Source organism: Oryctolagus cuniculus, chromosome 18, assembly GCF_964237555.1.
Source record: "Oryctolagus cuniculus chromosome 18, mOryCun1.1, whole genome shotgun sequence".
NCBI lineage: Eukaryota > Metazoa > Chordata > Mammalia > Lagomorpha > Leporidae > Oryctolagus > Oryctolagus cuniculus.
In genome coordinates, this window is record NC_091449.1 from 17151178 (window position 1) to 17171470 (window position 20293).

Sequence of the window (20293 nt, forward strand, 5' to 3'; positions counted from 1 at the left end):
CTTTTTTTTTTAATAGGCAGAGTTAGAGAGAGAGACAGAGAGAAAGATCTCCTTCCGTTGGTTCACCCCCCCCCCCCCCGCCCCAAATGGCCACTACGGCCGGCATGCTGAGCCGATCTGAAGCCAGGAGCCAGGTGCTTCCTCCTGGTCTCCCATGGCGTGCAGGGCCCAAGCACTTGGGCCATCCTCCACTGCACTCCCGGGCCACAGCAGAGAGCTGGACTGGAAGAGGGGCAACCGGGACAGAACCGGCACCCCAACCCAGACTAGAATCCAGAGTGCCAGCGCCGCAGGCAGAGGATTAGCCTAGTGAGCTGCGGTGCCTGCCTGGCTGCACCACTTCTGATCCAGCTCTCTGCTATGGCCTGGGAAAGCAGCAGAAGATGGCCCAAGTCCTTGGGCCCCTGCACCCACATGGGAGACCCAGAAGTTGTTCCTGGCTCCTGGCTTTGGATCAGCACAGCTCTGGCCATTGCAGTCAACTGGGGAGTGAACCAGCGGATAGAAAACCTCTCTCTCTCTCTCTTCTCTCTCTGTGTAACTGTGACTTTCAAGTAAAATAAATAAATCTTTAAAAATATATGTATCTTTACCTCATGGGGAATCTAAACAATTTGTTTTTAAGGATTTTCTTATTATTACTTGAATAATTACTGGGTACAGCATGATAATTTGATACATTTATTCAATGGGTGACGACTAAATCAGACTGGCATTTACATCATATTGTTTTCTAAATTTTATTAACATAACTACACATTTATGGGGTACATTGTGATGTTAGAATAAATATATACCATGTGTAGTGATCAAATCAGTGTAAATGACATTTCCTTCTCCTTGTCAATAATTTGTTTGGAGTGTTTTCCTAATTGTTCATAAAATACATAACAGTTACTGCAAACTATCATCACCCCCAATCAATACGGTTTTTACTTCTTGTGTGCATCCTCTTCTTTCCTCTCTATACTTTGAAAATCTTTAGGATTCCACTTTCCCTTTAGCATTCACTAGTAATTCCGGCATTTCAATTTGAATAATTCTAGGCCTTCTTATTGTTATGAGGAAAATCTCAACAGGACAAGGAATAGAAAACACTGTTTTTCTCTATAGCTTCTAGAAAAGTAGATAATCACCAGTCTCTATTCACATGCTGTACAACAAATCAGCCTTAGGAAGCCACTGGCCATGAGAGGTTGATGATGTTTTCCAAGGTGTTCCCCTTTAATCTCTGCTCTGCCTCTGACCTTGACCTTCTGCTCTTTCTACCTCAAAATGACTAGCCAATTTATAGGTACATTTTTGACAGAGAGCCAATACTTGTGACTCTCGTTTGTGAAACAGTAAGGATGGCATTAGAACTTCCTTCTTTCTCAACTGTATAAGGTAAAACAAAAAGGACTGCTGAATTTGTTTAAGGCTTTTGAGAGTATTTCATCTAGCAGTTAGCTGCTACCACCTAGTGAGTACTAGCAATTAGTGGCAGCACCAGCAGATAATCACTCTATGAAAGGTCATTCTGTGGGCTACCAGGAAGTGAGACATGGATTCCAGAACCAAGGGTGACTAGGCTTTCTGATGTTGAACTTGAACAATCACATACTGCCCATCCTTTGATGGTTGTGATTAACATCACAGATGTCACAGAAGTGACTTGTGTAGGGTGGTATAGTCTGAGTTGTGTAACACTTAACTCCATTCTAAAGCTGTAAGCCCTATTGTGACTATATTCGGGAGAGTAGGATTTCAGAAGGTATTTAAGCCTAACTGTAGTCATAAAGGTGGGATCCTAATCTCATAGGATTGGTAGTCTTGTGAGGAAGAGGTTCTGTCTCATTATGCATGCATCCAGGAAGGGACACACAAGCAGAACACAATAAGATGGCAGTCATTTGCAAGCCAAGAAGTGAGCTCTTGACAGAACCAGATCATGCTGTCATATTTATCTTGCACTTTCCAGCCTACAGAACTGTGAAGAAACAAGTTTCTGTGGTTTAAGCCGCTCAGCTTATGGCGTCTTGTTATTGCAGCCCACACGGAAGAAGCCAGAGAAGATACTGATTAAATAGGACTCAGTGGAGCTGCTCTTTTCCTGTCTTCATGGGAAAGACTTCCAGGGAAAATAAATGAAGAAATGAAGCCATGTCATTTAAAGTGTTCATCACTCATGCACAACTTTAATATGAAAATATTAAAAATGTGTGTCCATGGGGTAGGAGTGAAGGTATAGGAATAATGAACTTTATCAGATAAAGTATTATAACTACTCTATGGTATGATTTATATATACAACACTGTAACCCAGATTTTAACTGACCATACTTATGATATGCTATGAAGAGCAACACTACACAGAGGTTAATGTAATGGACACTAGTCAGCTGGTATGGGTTTTAATTCCCTGTGCCATTTCCATTACTTTGTATACTTGGGCAAGTCCTTTCAACCCTCTGAGACTCAGATTTCAGATTCTTCATCCATTAAACAGAAATAACAAGTGCGTCTATTCCCAGCATTGTATGGAAGGAGTAAGTTTAAATTTTTAAAGTTCAGGGCCTGGTACATATTAAACACTTAACTAACATGTGTTATCAGGAGTGAATTAAGTCAATGGTTGGGATACCCAGGTTTCATATCAAAGTACCTGAGCTCAAGTCCTGGCTCTGTTCCCAATGCCAGCTTCCTTCTATTATGCACCCTGGGAGGTAGCAGGCGACACCTCAAGTACTTGGGTCCTTGTTATCTACTTCCGAGACGTGGACTGCATTTTTAGCTCCTGGCCTCAGCTTGGCTCAACCCTGGCTTTTGTGGCTAGTTGGAGAGTGAGCTAGCATAAGAGTGCTGTCACTTGCTCTAACAAAAATTTAAAAATAAAATTTGCTGTCATCATCATCACCATTATCACTTCTAGCACCATGTACTGGGTTCTATATCATTTAACTCTCAGACATCTTTGTAATCTGTGATATAATGTGAAGCCTATTTCCTTCTGCTATCATTCCTAATAGTGGTATCAACTGCAATGATAATATTATAAATGCAAAAAATCACAATGTCATCTTGGTAGCCGGCTTCCAAAACTGTTCTTTTTTTTGACAGGCAGAGTGGATAGTGAGAGAGACAAAGATAGGTCTTGCTTTTGCCATTGGTTCACCCTCCAATGGCCGCCACGACTGGCGCGCTGCAGCCGGCCCACCGCGCTGATCCGATGGCAGGAGCCAGGTGCTTCTCCTGGTCTCCCATGGGGTGCAGGGCCCAAGCACTTGGGCCATCCTCCACTGCCCTCCCAGGCCACAGCAGAGAGCTGGCCTGGAAGAGGGGCAACCGGGACAGAATCCGGCGCCCCGACTGGGACTAGAACCTGGTGTGCTGGCGCCGTTAGGTGGAGGATTAGCCTAGTGAGCCGCGGCGCCAGCCCCAAAACTGTTCTTAATGACTCAACTTCTGCTATTTCAATTTCTACTCTCAGAATGAAAAGCACTGACCAAAGTAATCAATTCAGCCACCATATGAATATACTCAAATAGTCCTGTGGTAGGTCCATGTGGTTACGAGTTGGTGCCTTCAGCCTTCTGCCAGTAGTCATGTGAGTGGACTAGGAAACACATCCCCCTCGCTCCAAACACCCTTCAGATGATTGTACCTCAGATAAACATCGTGACTACAGTCTCATGAGAATCCCTGAGCCACAGCCACCTACTTAAACTCTTCTTAGATTTCAGGCCCTCAGAGATTGTGAAAGCGTGTGTACTGTTATTTTTTCACTGAATATTTGGTCATCAGTCCCACAGCAACAAATACTGTCGTTCTCTAGTATTGTTTGGGCTGCTGTCACACAGCAACTTGCACTGGATCATTTCTAAGCAATAGAAATTGTTCCCAGTTCTGGTGGCTGGGAAGTCTAACAAGCAGCAGCAGACTCAGTGTCTGGCGAGGGCTCTCTCTCTCTCACAGACGGCACCTTCTGGCTGTGTCCCCACATAATGAAAGGGGTAAACAAGCTCCCTTTGGTCTCTTTTGTAAGAGCATTAACCCCATTCATGAAGGTAGCTGCCTTATAAACTATTCAGCTCCTGAAGATCCCACTCTCCTAACATTAACTCCTAACATTGGGAATTAGAATTCAACATATGGGTTTTGGGGGATATATAAACATTTACGTAACAGTGGTACTCAACACTGCATTATAAGTGTGCCCATTTTCCAGAACTTCACCCTGGAAAATATTAAGTAGTATGATTGTGCTGATTTCAAAAGAAGGGGCAATAAATTATCTGTAGAAGGGGAACTATTGTTAATATAATACAAACACCAATATGAAGATAGCAAATAGGCATATTTTATTTTTTATCATCAGAGTTAATATGTTAGATGTGACACCTTCATAATTAGAGGCATGTGATAATGACAAGGATCTTATGTTAGGTATAAATTATAATTGTTGGGGCCAGCTCCATGGCACACTAAGTTAATCCTCCACCTGCGGCACCAGCATCCCATATGGCCGCCAGTTCTAGTCCCAGTTGCTCCTCTTCCAGTCCAGCTCTCAGCTATGGCCTGGGATAGCAACGGAGGGTGGCCCAGATGTTTGGGCCCCTGCACCTGCATGGGAGACCAAGAAGAGGCACCTGGCTCCTGGCTTCAGACCAGCGCAGCTCTGGCCATTGCGGCCATTTGGAGTGAACCAATGGAAGGAAGACCTTTCTCTCTGTCTCTTTCTCTGTCTGTAACTCTGTCAAATCAATAAATAAAAATCTAAAAAAAAATTGTTAATTATACTGACAATCAAAAGCATATAATTGTGGAATTAAGTGTAACAGTTAAGTGGCATGGCATGAGGAGTGAGAAGTAGGGTAGGATAAGGTCGGTTAGGGTAGGATATATAATACAGGTAACAGTCACACTGGCATGAGTAGGTGATTGAACGGTGAAGGTGAAGGGCCCAGCTCATCCTGTCATTAACCAATCTGAACCCAACTTTGACCACAGGATCAACACTTGCCTACTAAATCTCATTCACTGTTTGATGTGGCGCTGGAAGCCCAGAAGTCTCAACCACAATATTTTTGGCAACTGTATTCCAAATCTGCTAGTGGTTGCTGTAATGGAGGAAGTAAGGCAGACAGCACTGATGATTGGGGTCCAAGATTAAAGGTGTTGGAGCCAACATGGTAGCATAGTGGGTAAAGTTGCCACCTTCAATAGTGGCATCCCACACAAGTGCCTGTTCATGTCCCACCTGCTCCACTTCTGATCCAACTCCCTACTAATGGCTCGAGAAAAGCAGCGGAAGATGGCCCAAAGTTTTAGGCCTCTGCCACCCACGTGGGAGACCCAGAAGAAGTTCCTAGCTTACCTGAAATAGCTGTGTGTATGGTCCCTCACTAATGTGCCCCACCTTGTATACAACCTGCACACTGAGATCAGGAGGAAGCAGAGTAAGGAGACCTGGTAGACACAGAGGGGGAGAATGTAGGTAGGATTTTCTGGGGTAAGAAGACACAGGATGGTTGGACAACAAAGAGTTAGGGCTCTCTGTGCTGCAGCATGGGGAGGAACATTAAATATAGAATTAGAGGAACCATAACCACCTCCACCCCCAACTCCATGTATTTAGCGCCCTCTGTGTGGGGCATCTGGTCGACCTTAGTGCTACTGCTTTCACTCAATGATCTACTTAAAAAACTTGTAGTATTTGGGCAGGTGCTGTATTCAGTGCCTTAGACATAGCACAAAAAAAGACAGTTTCTGTCCTGTGAGGCTGATGGTCTAGCAGAGGTGGGGGTATTAAAAACAACAGCAAAAATAAAAACTTACTATCAGGTCAGAACACTACTACTTGCAACACAAAAATAGTATAAATCCTGGGGTCCAAAGATATGACCCCAGGAACTATGTTATTTCAGATCCAATGATAGAAGTGGGGGCTCTCTAGAAGAGAAGACCAAGAACTGCAAGGGCGGCAGAATATGCTCAGAGATCGCAGTCGACGTGAAGGGCCAGAGCCAGAACAAGCTTGCTTGATGTTACAACAGCCAGAACTGGAACTTTTGACAGATAAGAAAAACATGGACCACCTAAATCTAGTGACTTTCCAAACACTATGACCCTTTTTATTACAACTTTACACTATAAACATGAAACACAAATAAGTGAAAACAGAAGTAACAATACTATGTGAATGTTTGATATATAAAATATAAAAATTACATAATCTAATATAGAAATCATATAATAGATATTATATAAAATGGAAACTATAGTATTACAGTAATATATAATAATTATTACAGTGGGTCACAAAATATACTATAAATATACAAGATGACTATACAATGATATGCACATATAAAGTTATGATAACTCCACTTTTAAACTTTTATCAAATGTAACATGTTTTCATATAAGACAGTAAAATACAACAATACTTTTGAGATTAACCCATGTTGCATACAGTGTCAAATCATTTCTTTTCATGTCTGAGTAACGTTCCATTTTAGACATCCACATTTTGCTTAATAATTTATTTACTCATTGATGTACCTTTGGATTGTTTCCAAATTTTTGGCAATTATTATACAGTTGCTTTTTTTTTTTTTTTTTTTTGACAGGCAGAGTGGACAGTGAGAGAGAGAGAGAGAGAAAGGTATTCCTTTTTCCGTAGGTTCAACCCCCAATGGCCGCTGCAGCTGGCACGCTGTGGCCGGAGCACCGCACTGATCTGAAGCCAGGAGCCAGGTGCTTCTCCTGGTCTCCCATGCGGGTGCAGGGCCCAAGCACTTGGGCCATCCTCCACTGCACTCCTGGGCCGCAGCAGAGAGCTGGACTGGAAGAGGGGCAACCGGGACAGAATCCGGTGCCCTGACCGGGACTAGAACACAGGATGCTGGCACCGCAGGCAGAGGATTAGCCTAGTGAGCTGTGACGCTGGCCTACATAGTTGCTTTTAACATTTGAGTATAGGTATGTGTGTGAAAAGTTTTCAGTTGTTAAGGATAAATACCTAAGGAGGAGAACCATCGGGTCATATGTTAAGTGTTGTTTAACAATACAAGAAACTGCCAAACTTCTGTGTGGACCCAAGTCCATTCGTGGCAGAAATGCACTGAAGTTTCCACTGCTCTGCATCATTGTCAATGCTTGGTATTTTTACTTTTAGCCATTCCAAAAGGTGTGTAGGAGTATCTCATTGTAGTTTTAATTACCATTTCCCTAATCATGATTTTGACCATCTCTTCATCACCTTATTTTCTCTTTGTATCTCCTACAACCAGATGGATAAATCTCAAGTACATCAAATTTAACAAAAGTAGTCAAATCAAAAGGAGACATCCTCATACATAACACATACATTTAATTCCATTTATACAACACTGTAGAAAATGCACAACTGTAGGCACAAAATATAGGTCAGCGATCAACAAGGGTTGGGAGTAGGACGAGGGACTAACTAAAAAACAGGAGGGAATTTGGGGCAGTGATGGAGCTGTTCTATCTTGAATGCTGTGCTGAATGCATGATTGTAACACATGTGTCAAAATCTCATAATTGTATAATAAAAGTGAATATTATTGTAAAAAGGAAATAACATTTTGAAAATATTTGTTATATGCACACAAAAACCTGCACAGAGATATTTATAGCAGCTTCACTATTTTTTTCCAAGAGGCAGAGTGCTAAAGAAATAGAGAGCACACATCCACTAGATCACTCCCCAAATGCCTGCAATGACTGAGGCTGGGCCAAGGCCAGAGGTAAAAATGGAAACACAATGCTGGTCTCCCACAGGAACTCAATTTCTTGAGTCAATACTGCTATCCCCCAGGGTCCACATTGGCAGGAAGCTGGCTCAGGGATGGAGCTCGCCACCAAACCTAGACACTCCAATGTGACATACAGGCATCTTTAACACTAGATTAAGTGCCCACCCCAGCAGCTTCAGTATTAATTGCCAAAATTTGGAAGCAACCAAAGTGAATGGATAAATGAACAGTGATACGTCTAGACAGTGGAATATTACTCAGTGCTAAGAAGAAGGAAACTATCAAAGCCATGGCAGAAACCTAAATGCATGATATTGACTGAAGAAGCCAATTTGAAAAGGCCATATGTTTCCAAGTGTATGACATTCAAAAAAAAAGGCAAAAACCATTGACAAAGTATAACTTGCCAGAAGTTAAGGTGGAGGGAGGGATGTATAAGCAGAATAGAGATTTCTAGGGCAGTGAAACAAGTTTGTACGCTACAGTATCAATGGATACATGCCACTATTCATTTGTCTCAACCTATAAAATATATAGTGAGCTCTAATATAAACTATGGACTTTGAGTGATAATGAATGCCAATATAGGTTTATCAATTGCCAAGAGAAAAAAAAAACCTCTGGTGGCAGGTGTTGATAATGGAGGTGACTATATGGGTGAGGCAGTGGATATATAGAAAATCTGTTTACTTTCCTCCCAAGTTTGCTATGAATCTAAAACCACTCTAAAAACAAAACAAAACAAAAAAAAAACTCATTATCTATTACAATATTATAATATAAAAGAGGGAGTATCCTCAGAAAACTAGAAATAGAACTACCATATGACCCCCTGATACCATGATGGGTACAGACCCAAAAGAAAGGAAATTAGTATGTCAAAGATATCTGTACTCCCATGTTTTTTGCAGCACTATTCACGACAGCCATGATACAGAACCAATCCAGGTGTTCCACTGATGGATGAATGGATTAAAAAAAAAATATGGTTACATACCTACAATGGAATAATATTCAGCCATAAAAAAGAACAAGATCCTGTCACAGCAACATGGAAAAGCCTGGAGGATATTATGTTAAGTGAAGTCAGTCAAGTACAGAACAACAATTACTGTATTTCTCACTCATATATGAAAGCTTAAAAGTTGATCTTATAGAAGTAGAGTAGAGCAGTTACTAGAGACTGGAAAGTGGAGGAAGGCATGAACAGAGAAATGGTTAACGGGAACAGCAGTGCACTTGGATGGGAGGAATGACTTCTAATGTTCTACAGCAGAGTAGGGTAACTGACAAAAATTCTCTATTTCAAAATAGCAAACAGAGAGGGTTCTGAATGTCCCCAACACAGAGAAAGGATAAATGCTTGAGGTGATGGATATGCTAATTACTCTAATCTGATCATTACATGTTGTGCATTGAAATGTCACACTGTAGCCCATAATTACAATCATGGTGTCAATTAATAATATACTGAAAAACATAAAAGAGGAATAACTTAAAAGTAATATACAATGTCTTTCCCCATTTGAGGCCCAGGCATACAGAAGACAAATGCTGTGTCAACTGGCTAACATGCTCATTGGCTTCTGCCAGTACTACAGCTATCATGGACGCATATTAAACCACTTTATCCTATAATCCCTGGTCTAAGTCCCCTATGCCTTGTGAGGCACTCAGAGAGAGGCTGAAACCTCGTCTTCATCCCAATCCAGGGGCTCTTGTCCTTGTAATTGTGGAGAAGAAATATTGGGGAACTTGCAATAGCCAAACATGATGGAGGAGCCGTGTAAAACAATTTGGTAATGAGGAATCAGCAGACATTGCATTGGAGACCAACGAGGAACCAGCAAATGTCACCAGGATATAACAGAGGGGTCACAGATGCTTTTAGTGGTTAATGGGCATCAACAGGTACTGTGCTTGTTGCTAATGGAGATGGGGGTAACGAAGGCTCTAAAAATACAGATGGGAAATGTAAAGATTGATTCACTATCAGTCATTGCCATTCTTTGAGTGGAGGGGAGCAGGTTAACATATGTACCATTTTGGGGGTGTTAGGATAGATAGATACTGCTAGGAAAGCAGTGGAGGAAACTGGTTATCACTGTGATGGAAAAATAAATGGAGGAAATCCCACCTTGCTAGAGGTTTAATGTAAGTATCATGAGTAAGAGTTGGAATAGGTGGAGTACACCACTGTTCTCCATCCTGGGGGTTGTAACCAGTGGTCATCAGACACTGGAGTATGGAGGTTACCAGGCATTATTACAAGTGGGATGAAGTAACAGATATTACAGTGGAGTGAGGTAATTGAGGGAGCGGTAATCTGAAGATCTGCAGACACTACCTTCTGGAATTAGTGAGGAATCACACACACAGTACTGGAGTAAGGTAGGAAGGAGATAAAGAGGGTATCCAGACATTGTTTTGGGTTACAAAGGGGAGAAGAGGGTTCTCTCCAGACACTCTACTGAAGGATCAACAGATATTATCATAACTTGGGAAGTAATGGTAGCTCATAAGATCCTAAAATGGGGAATAAATACAGTGCTGGATGAGGTAAAGGGGACTAATAGTAGGTCACCAGACATTGTTTTAAGATGGAAAAGGGTATATGGTGATTCATCAAAGACTAGGAAGACATGAAGAACAACTAATCATGATCGGCAGATATTGACCTAAAGTAGGGTAATGGGATGTGTCAGCAAGCCCTGCCAGATTAGGGCTTGGGGGATGAAAGGGGAATCCTTGGCTCTGTTCCCTTGACCGGGTTCTCTCATCTTCACCTCCCCACGCTGGTCTTCACAAAGGCAAGACCATCTTTCCGCACAGCTCAACGATTCCTCACTGCTAGTGTTGCCAAAGGACACCCTCCAAACCAATCTTTCCACTGGCCCCAGTGAGGACACCCAGCAGCTCAGCATTCAACTGAACATCTGCCGACATCTGTGATCCACTGCTGCCTGAATTAAGTTGGACACTCTTCAGGAAGATCCACCCCTGTCTGCTCTCAGCCTCTCCACACTAGACTTTAGGCCCACACACCAGGGCAAAAGGAGGTCTATAGGTTGAGTTACCTGATGGGCTGGACACTACTGAGGTGCAAACGAATGGGGCAGGGTACAGCTAAGAATGCAGTGGCAGTAAGTAGGCTTTCTTTCAATCACTTTGGAACTGACTTGGGATTTAGCAAACATGGCAGAAAATTTTAGAAACAAGCATTGACATGGGACTTCCTGTAGTTCATTTTCCATTTTTTAAAATGGGTTGGCCCCTCTGCTGTGGCCAGGGAGTGCAGTGGAGGATGGCCCAGGTGCTTGGGCCCTGCACCCCATGGGAGACCAGGAAAAGCACCTGGCTCCTGGCTCCTGCCATCGGATCAGCGCGGTGCGCCGGCCGCAGCGCGGCGGCCGCGGCGGCCATTGGAGGGTGAACCAACGGCAAAGGAAGACCTTTCTCTCTGTCTCTCTCTCTCACTGTCCACTCTGCCTGTCAAAAAATAAAAAAAAATAAAAAAAATAAAAATAAAAAAATAAAAAAAATAAAATAAAATGGGTTGGCTATGAGACTGGCACTGTGGCTTAGCAGGTCAAGCCACTGCCTTTGACAGCGGCATCCCACGTGGGTGCCAAGTTTGAATCCTGGCTGTTTCACTTCTGACTGAGCTCCCAGCTAAAGTGCTTGGGAAAGCAGTGGAAGATGGCCCAAGTGCTTGGGCCCCTGCACCCAGATGGGGCGGGCTTCCAGCTCCTGGCTCTGGCCTGGCCTGGCCCACCCCTGGTTTTGCAGTTATTTAGGGAGCAAACCAGTGGATGAAGGATTGTCTCTCTGCCTCTTTCTCTTTCTCTGTAACTCTGCCTTTCAAATAAATAAATCTTTATATATATATATTTAAATATTAATAAATTTTTATAAACCTTTGGCCTGAAACACACACATACACATGTATACATGTGTACACACACACATATAAGTATGTATGTATGTTTCAGGCCACAGGTTTATAATGACTGTTTTTTTTTTTAAAGATTTATTTATTGTATTTGAAAGTCAGAGTTACACAGAGAGAAGGAGAGGCAAAGAGAGAGAGAGAGAGGTCTTCCATCCACTGGTTCACTCCCTAAATGGCTGCAATAGCCATAGCTATGCTGATCCAAAGCCAGGAGCTTCTTCGGGTCTCCCATATGGCTGCAGGGGCCCAAGGCCTTGGGCCATCTTTTACTGCTTTCCCAGGCCATAGCAGAGAGTTGGATTGGAAGTGAAACCGGCACCCATATGGGATGCTGGCACCTCAGGTGTGGTTTTACCCGCTATGCCACAGCACCGGCCCTTATAATGACTTTCAAGAAACAGGAAAGGGATATAGCCCAGGTTTAAAGACAGGGGAAGAAAATACCTGGTGTGTTTGAAGCCAGTTGGTTCTCCATTCTGGAGCTTCTTATACTGCAATATATATTCATGTAATGAAGAGGGGCCAACATTCTGTAATGTGTATTTATAGAAATCGTGCTCTGTGACTGGCATGTACCTAGGTTCATAGTGGTAAAGAGAAAAGGAAAATGGGGGCCAGTGTTGTAGTACAGCAGGTTAAGCTGACACTTGCAATACTGGCATCCTGTATCAAAATACCAGTTAGTACTGATAGCTCTGCTTTTTATCCAGCTTCCAGATAATGTGTCTGAGAAAGCACAAGATGGCCCAAGTGCCTGGGCCCCTGCCATCTCTGTGGGAGATCCAGATAGAGGAGTTCCTGGCTCCTTACTTGGGCCTGGCCCAGTCCAGGCAGTTGTGGTCCTTTGGGAGGTAAACCAGCAGACAGAAGATATCGCTCTTTCCCTAGCTCCTTCCTTCCCTCCCTCTGTCACTTTGCCTTTCAAATGAATCTTAAAAAAAAAAAAAAAAAAAAGGAAATAACATCTTTTAAAACATATGTAGTGTGGGAATCAGACAAATAAGTGAAATATACAGAATACCATGTTGTTAAGTGTTATGGAGAAAGATGGAGGCGGATAGAGCTGGAAATTTATACGACAGAGAAAAACAGGAGAGGACCATGAGGAGGTGTCACTGAAGGAAAGAAAGAAGTAAGCAAACCACACAGATGCAATGAGTAACTGTGCTCTTTGCAGAGGCACTACAAATGCAAAGGCCCTGAGGAGGGAATTGAACTGAGATGTTTGAGACACACGGGAGAAAAGGTCCTTACAGAGGACATGGCATAAAGATGGACATAGAGCAGAAAGAGAACATATATTGGGGTTTGTTATAGCAGAATATAACATGAGTACAGATTTGTTATTATAAAAACCCGGTCATTAAGGCAAATGAGTTGAAAGAACTGTGACAGCAGAAGGGAAATTTAAGTTGATCCAAGGTAACCTGAATATTTGTAACTCAGACGCTTTCCTGAGGATAATGGGAGTTCACAAGACACTATGTTGGTGCGTCAGAAGACAACAGGCTGATGGCTTCTGAGTCTCAATGGCACCACAGGTAGGCTAATAAGAGGAGTAAAAGTAATGGTGCTAAATGAAAATACACTCTGAGAGTGCATCAGGATACAGGATTTTTAATGTGATATCTACTGACAGAAAAAGTCAATGATGGATTTGATATGCACAAATGTGTTACATTAAAAAAATGAACACAGGGCCGGCGCCATGGTTCAATAGGCTAATCCTCCACCTAGCGGCACCAGCACACCAGGTTCTAGCCCCGGTCGGGGCGCCGGATTCTGTCCCGGTTGCCCCCCTTCCAGGCCAGCTCTCTGCTGTGGCCCGGGAGTGCAGTGGAGGATGGCCCAGGTGCTTGGGCCCTGCACCCCATGGGAGACCAGGAGAAGCACCTGGCTCCTGCCTTCGGATCAGCGCGGTGCGCCGGCCGCAGCGCACCAGCCGAGGCGGCCATTGGAGGGTGAACCAACGGCAAAAGGAAGACCTTTCTCTCTGTCTCTCTCTCTCACTGTCCACTCTGCCTGTCAAAACAAACAAACAAAAAAAAACACAGATAACTGTTAAACATTGTGTTCTGCATCAAATAACTCATAGATATTAAAATTAATCACTATAGTATATATGAGTATGAAGTTGTTTCACCATTTAATTTGTTGGCATTATATTTATTCCATTAAACAGGATTATCATTAACATCATCTTCTTTATGAAGAAATTGCTAAAGCATTCCATCATGTTTCATGAGAAGGCTACTTCTAAGGCATCAACTTGACTCAACCCCTCTCAGTATGAATGCCCCAAGCTTCAAAAAGGCTGGTGAAAACGTAGGAAGCGATACCCCCTCAAGTGCTTTCCCAGAGGTCCTCTTCTGAACAGTGAAGTATGAGTGACATTGACATGGGCATTCCTACTCACGATATATGTAGCATTCTACGGCACAGATTCAATAATACACAACCATATACCTCAGTGAGACTCCTCATATTGTTTTTGTCAAGTGTGAATATTCTGATGCACATTGAGCACTGATTTCTGCACAAAGCCTTTCCCACAAACTGTACACTTGTAGGGTTTGATTCCAGTATGTGTTGTTTGATGCTTATTCAAATTTGACCTGCCAGTAAAGGCCTTTCCACATTCAACACACACATAAGGCTTCTCTCCCGTGTGAATTCGCTGATGCACTTGAAGCTGTGATTTCTTAGTGAAAGATTTCCCACAGTCAGTGCATTCATAAGGTTTCTCTCCAGTATGAATTCTGTGATGCGTAATCAACTCTGACTTCTCTCTAAAGGTCTTCCCACATTCAGAACAGAGGTAGGGCTTTTCTCCAGTATGAATTTTCTGATGTTTACTGAGATTTGACCTTCCACTAAAGGCTTTCCCACATTCAGCACACACATAGGGCTTCTCTCCTGTGTGAATTGGCTGATGCACCAGCAGCTGAGACTTGGAAGTAAATGATTTCCCACAATCACTGCATTCATAAGGCTTCTCTCCAGTGTGAATTCTTTGATGAGTAACAAAGTTTGACTTTCGAATGAAGGCTCTTCCACACTCACTGCATACATAGGGTTTCTCTCCTGTATGAATCTTCTGATGCACGATGAGTATTGATTTTTGATTGAAGGCTTTCCCACATTCGTGACATGCATACTGTCTCTCTCCAGTATGAATTTTCTGGTGTATATTAAGGTGTGACTTCTGGGTGAAGGCTTTTCCACAGGTACTACATTCATAAGGTTTCTCTCCAGTGTGGATTCGCTGGTGAGTAATCAAGTCTGATCGCTGGGTGAAGGCCTTTCCACACTGAGTACATACATAGGATTTCTCTCCTGTATGAGTTTTCTGATGTGTAACCAGGTTTGACCTGTTGGTGAATGCCTTCCCACATTTACTGCACACGTAGGGTTTCTCTCCTGTGTGAATTCGTTTATGCACATGGAGTTGTGATTTGGAAGTAAAGGATTTCCCACAGTGACCACATTTATAAGGTTTCTCTCCAGTATGAATTACTTGATGTGTAATCAGGTGTGTCTTCCGGATGAAGGCTAGCCCACACTGCATGCAAACATAGGATTTTTCTCCTGTATGAATTCTCTTATGCACTGTGAGTGCTGACTTCTGAGTAAAAGCTTTTCCACAGTTAGTGCATTCATAAGGTTTCTCTCCAGTGTGAATTCTCTGATGTATAATTAGTTCTGACTTGTAGGTAAAGGCCTTCCCACATTCAGTACATATAGAAGATTTCTCTCTAACTTGTACTTTCTTTTGTGTAATGAGGTTAGAACTACGGTTGAAGACTTTCCCATATTCAGCACATATATAAGGCTTCCCTGCTGCGTGCATTTCTTGATGTACCTGGAGCTGTGACTTGGAAGTGAAGGATTTCCTACAGTTACTGCATTCATATTGCTTTTCTCTAGTATGACTTCTTTGGTGTGCAATCAAATGTGTCTTCTGGATGAAGGCTTGTCCACATTCCATACATATATAAGATCCCTCACCTGCGTGAATTTTCTGATGCATCTCAAGTGTGGACATTTGTGTGAATGCTTTGCCACAATCGCCAATTTTGTGTTGCGTCTCTCCAGTATCACTATTCGGATACATACTGAGATCTGAGTTAGAAGAGAAGCCTTTCTGACATTTATTGCATTCATTGAGTTTTTCTCCAGAATGAATTCTCTGAAGTCTAAAAAGAGAAGACACTTGAAAAAAAGATTTTCCACATTCATTACATTGACAGGGTTTCTCTTTGGCATGGTTTTTTTGATGTGTCATGAATTCTGGCTTCTGTACAAAAGTTTTCCCACATTCAATACACTCGTAGAGTTTTTCGCCTGTATGATCTTTGAGCTGTGACTTCTGGGTGAAGATTCTTCCAAATTCAGCATATTCACAGGATTTCTCACCAGGATGAATTTTCTGATACAGAGAAGATGCTTGTTTATAACTGAGGAGTTTTCCACACTTTTCATGTTCCCATAATTTCTCCTCTGTTGGAGCACACACATTGTCAGTATGGGAAGAGATTTTACCATACTCAGTCATTACTTTAACATTTTTTGATGTCTTACTTCTATCAAAATTGTGTCAATCTAAATTATGCTTCAAACCATTTACAAATGAGTGGCACAAATGGGGTCATTTGGGTGGAGGAATGTATGGACTCACATAAATTATTTTTTTAATGTCCTTATATTCATAAGGACTCTTTGTAGGCATTATTTTCTTGAAGAAAGCAACATCAGTTAAGGATTTTTTTTCTCTTTACTGATAGCTGTCTATCTGTCCACCAATCTACTAAAATACTTGCAGAATGAAAAACAAGGGGTCTTCAAAAAGTTCATGGAAAATAGCTACTATGAAAAAAACTAGCTATAAATTTCAACAGTCTTTGCACCAACATAAGTTTTTCCCCACAAACTTTTGGAAATATCCCTATCAAATATCAAATTTATGATCACTTTCCCTTTCAATGTGGGAAGGAGCTTATGAGAAATGCATTACTTTAGGTTTGAAACCCAAATTCCTCTTCTGTAAGGAGAAATGGGTGATTTTAGCTCAAAGAACATCTCAGCAGAGGCTGGAGGAGGAGGTACATAGAGAAAAGGGTGAAGGGGAGTAATCTGATGAGGAAGGTAGTGTTGATAAGAAACCTTCAGCGATATAATTCAAACTAGGTGAACAGATTATACTATGTACAGATAGAGAAAAAGGCAAAGAGCAACATATATAGAACAGTGACATTTATATAAACCAATGATACCAATCTCTTAAATTTTATAACATGCATGAATTAGAAAATGGCTTATGGGGCCAGTGCTGTGGCACAGTAGGTTAATCCTCTGCCTGTGGTGCTGGCATCCCATATGGGCGTTGGTTCTAGTCCTAGCTCCTTTTCTTATCCAGTTCTCTGCTGTGGCCTGGGAAAGCAGTAGAAGATGGCCCAAGTCCTTGAGCCCCTGCACCCAAATGGGAGACCAGAGAGGAACACCTGGCTCCTGGCTTTGGATCAGTGCAACTCCGGCAGTTGCAGCTATTTGGGGAGTGAACCAGCGGATGGAAGACCTTTCTCTCTCTCTCTCACTGTCTATAACTCTACCTCTCAAATAAATAAATAAAATCTTAAAAAAAAATCTTTAAATTATACAAATTGGCACATGACCCAGAATCCAAAAACTCAAAGAAGAAATGGCAAAGGTCATCCAGGTAGAAGATCCTTAGCTAGTTATCCAAGAGGTCAATGTCAAGGGTCATATATAAGCAATACAAATAACTTAGAGCCTTCCAGAAGAGTCACCTTAATACCATTTCAAAGTTGTCCATTTTTCTCCTGACTGCTGACATTCACTTCCCTGGCTCCCATCTACCTGTTCATACTCACCTGAACAACTCTGATATCGGCTCTCATTCCACAATGCCCATGGCCCCTTTCCTTGCTCCAACATGAAAATCTCTGGCTCTGGAACTTGATAGCCTGTTCATATGAAATGATGAAGGATTCAGTCCAGCTTATTACATTTCAGAGCACAATCAACAGTCTTATTGTTCATGAGGATTTGTTCTTCAGAAAAGTAACTGTATCTCTAGAAATACAGTATTAAAAGTAACCAAAGGACACAAAATTCTGAACAAATTATCACAATTTGAAATTCATCAACTGAAAACAGTACACTCTTAGGGAGGCCTCCTTTCAGATACCAAGGTGACTGCTTACCTACTGAGAGCAGGTGGCTGAAGGTCTCCTGCATCACATCCCAGTAGAGACTTCTCTGAGCAGGTTCCAGGTGCTGCCATTCCTCACTGCTGAAATCAATAGCCACATCCCTGAAGGACACTGATCCCTGCAAGGGCAAATTCCTGTTCAATGTGAACAGTTAGCTCTGGGGGATACAGAAACTGTAGGAATATCGAGCTTGGGTTTTGTTATTCATTTACTTCCTCTTTTAAAAATTTTTACTTATTTATTTGAAAATCAGAGCCAGAGAGAGAGAAATCTTCCATCTACAAGTTCACTTCCCAGATGGCCACAACAGCTGGGGCTGGGCCAGACCGAAGCCAGGAGCCAGGAGCTTCCTCCAGGTCTCCCACATGGATGTCAGGGACCCAAGTACTTGGCCCATCCTCCACTGTTTTTCCCAGGCCATTAGCAAGGAGCTAGACTGGAAGTAGAGCAGCTAAGATACGAACTAGCACCCACATGGGATGCAGGCATAGCACACAGTAGCTTTACCTGCTATGCCACAATGCTCACCCCAATTTATTTTCTCTTTTAAAAAATGTGTTTGAAAGGCACAGTGACAGAATGAGGGACAGAGGGGGTGGGGATCTTTCACTCTGATTCAATCCTCAAAAGACCACCAGTGGGCAGGCCTGGGCCAGGCTGAAGCCAAGTGCCAAGAACCCCACTCTGGTCTCCCAAATGGTGGCAAGGGCCCAAGTACTTGGAGCATCTTCTGCTGCCTTTCCAGGTGCATCAGCAGAAGCTGGATATGAAGCAGAGTAGCTGGGACGCAAACCATCACTCCAATATGGGACGCAGGTATCTCAAATGTTAGCTTAACCTACTAACCACACCACGGGCCCCAACTGACCTTCTGTTTTGCTTTGTTTTGAAAGATTTATTTACTTTATTTGAAAGACAGAGTTAGAGCCGGCGCCGTGGCTCAATAGGCTAATCCTCCACCTTGCGGCGCCGGCACACCGGGTTCTAGTCCCGGTTGGGGCGCCGGATTCTGTCCCGGTTGCCCCTCTTCCAGGCCAGCTCTCTGCTATGGCCAGGGAGTGCAGTGGAGGATGGCCCAGGTGCTTGGGCCCTGCACCCCATGGGAGACCAGGAAAAACACCTGGCTCCTGGCTCCTGCCAGGATCAGCGCGGTGCCCCGGCTGCAGCGGCGGCCATTGGAGGGTGAACCAACGGCAAAGGAAGACCTTTCTCTCTCTGTCTCTCTCTCTCTCACTGTCCACTCTGCCTGTCAAAAAAAAAAAAAAAAAAAAAAAAGAGTTAACAGAGAGAGAGAGAGAGATTGATTGATTGATTTCCCAGTTGCATTAGCAGGGAGCTGGATCAAAACCTGGAGCAGCCGGACTCCAGCTGGCACCCATATGGTGCCACATATAACCTGCTATACCACAGCACAGGCCCCTTACCGCCTCTTTTTTTTTTTTTTTTGACAGGCAGAGTGGACAGTGAGAGAGAGAGAGACAGAGAGAAAGGTCTTCCTTTGCCGTTGGTTCACCCTGCAATGGCCGCCGCGGTCGGCGCGCTGCGGCTGGCGCACCGCACTGATCCGATGGCAGGAGTCAGGAGCCAGGTGCTTTTCCCGGTCTCCCATGGGGTGCAGCGCCCAAGCACCTGGGCCATCCTCCACTGCACTCCCTGGCCACAGCAGAGAGCTAGCCTGGAAGAGGGGCAACTGGGACAGAATCCGGCGCCCCAACCGGGACTAGAACCCGGTGTGCCTGCGCCGCTAGGCGGAGGATTAGCCTAGTGAGCCGCGGTGCCGGCTTACCTCCTCTTTTTAAGAACTCAGCCCTGGGCCGGCGCCGTGGCTCACTTGGGTAATCCTCCGCCTGCAGCGCCGGCACCCCGGGGTTCTAGTCCCGATTGCTCCTCTTCCAGTCCAGCTCTCTGCTGTGGCCCGGGAAGGCAGAGGAGGATGGCCCAAGTGCTTGGGTTCCTACACCCACATGGGAGACCAGGAGGAAGCACCTGGCTCCTGGCTTTGCATTGGTGAAGCGCCGGCCATAGAGGCCATTAGGGGAGTGAACCAACAGAAAGAAGACCTTTTTCTCTGTCTCTCTCTCTGTCTATAACTCTGTTTCTCTCTCTCTCTCTCACACTGTCTAACTCTGCCTGGCAAATAATAATAATAATAATAATAATAATAAAGAACTCAGCCCTGGTGTTCTCACAGAGGCCATGGGGTGGAAGTGGCAGAGACGGTGGCAGTTAGAGTCCCATTGCTGAATCTTACATCTGGGTTCTGGTCATGACCAGCCATGGCCACTGGGGAAATATGATCCAGCAGTATGGCAGATAATCTGTTCAGTCCATAACCCTGTGTTGAG

The 20293-nt window shown here is 43.5% G+C and overlaps 1 protein-coding gene across 9 annotated transcripts in view; it reads right to left on the reverse strand.

Annotated features, from left to right (window-relative positions):
* Window positions 1–6083: 6083 nt before the first annotated feature.
* The window catches only part of LOC100346269 (zinc finger protein 585A), a 29690-nt gene continuing 15480 nt past the window's right edge, over window positions 6084–20293 (reverse strand). For 8 of the 9 annotated variants that reach the window (XM_070062273.1, XM_070062269.1, XM_070062270.1 and 5 more), the window contains 3 exons: window positions 17940–18066; window positions 17607–17699; window positions 6084–16215 (listed from right to left, as the gene is read on the reverse strand). In XM_070062273.1, the coding sequence (XP_069918374.1) occupies window positions 14210–16215; window positions 17607–17699; window positions 17940–18066 (2226 nt within the window). In that variant the 3' untranslated portion in view covers window positions 6084–14209. Of the gene's footprint in view, window positions 16216–17606; window positions 17700–17939; window positions 18083–20293 lie in introns of all 9 variants that reach the window. The other variant, XM_070062276.1, reaches the window with a different exon arrangement.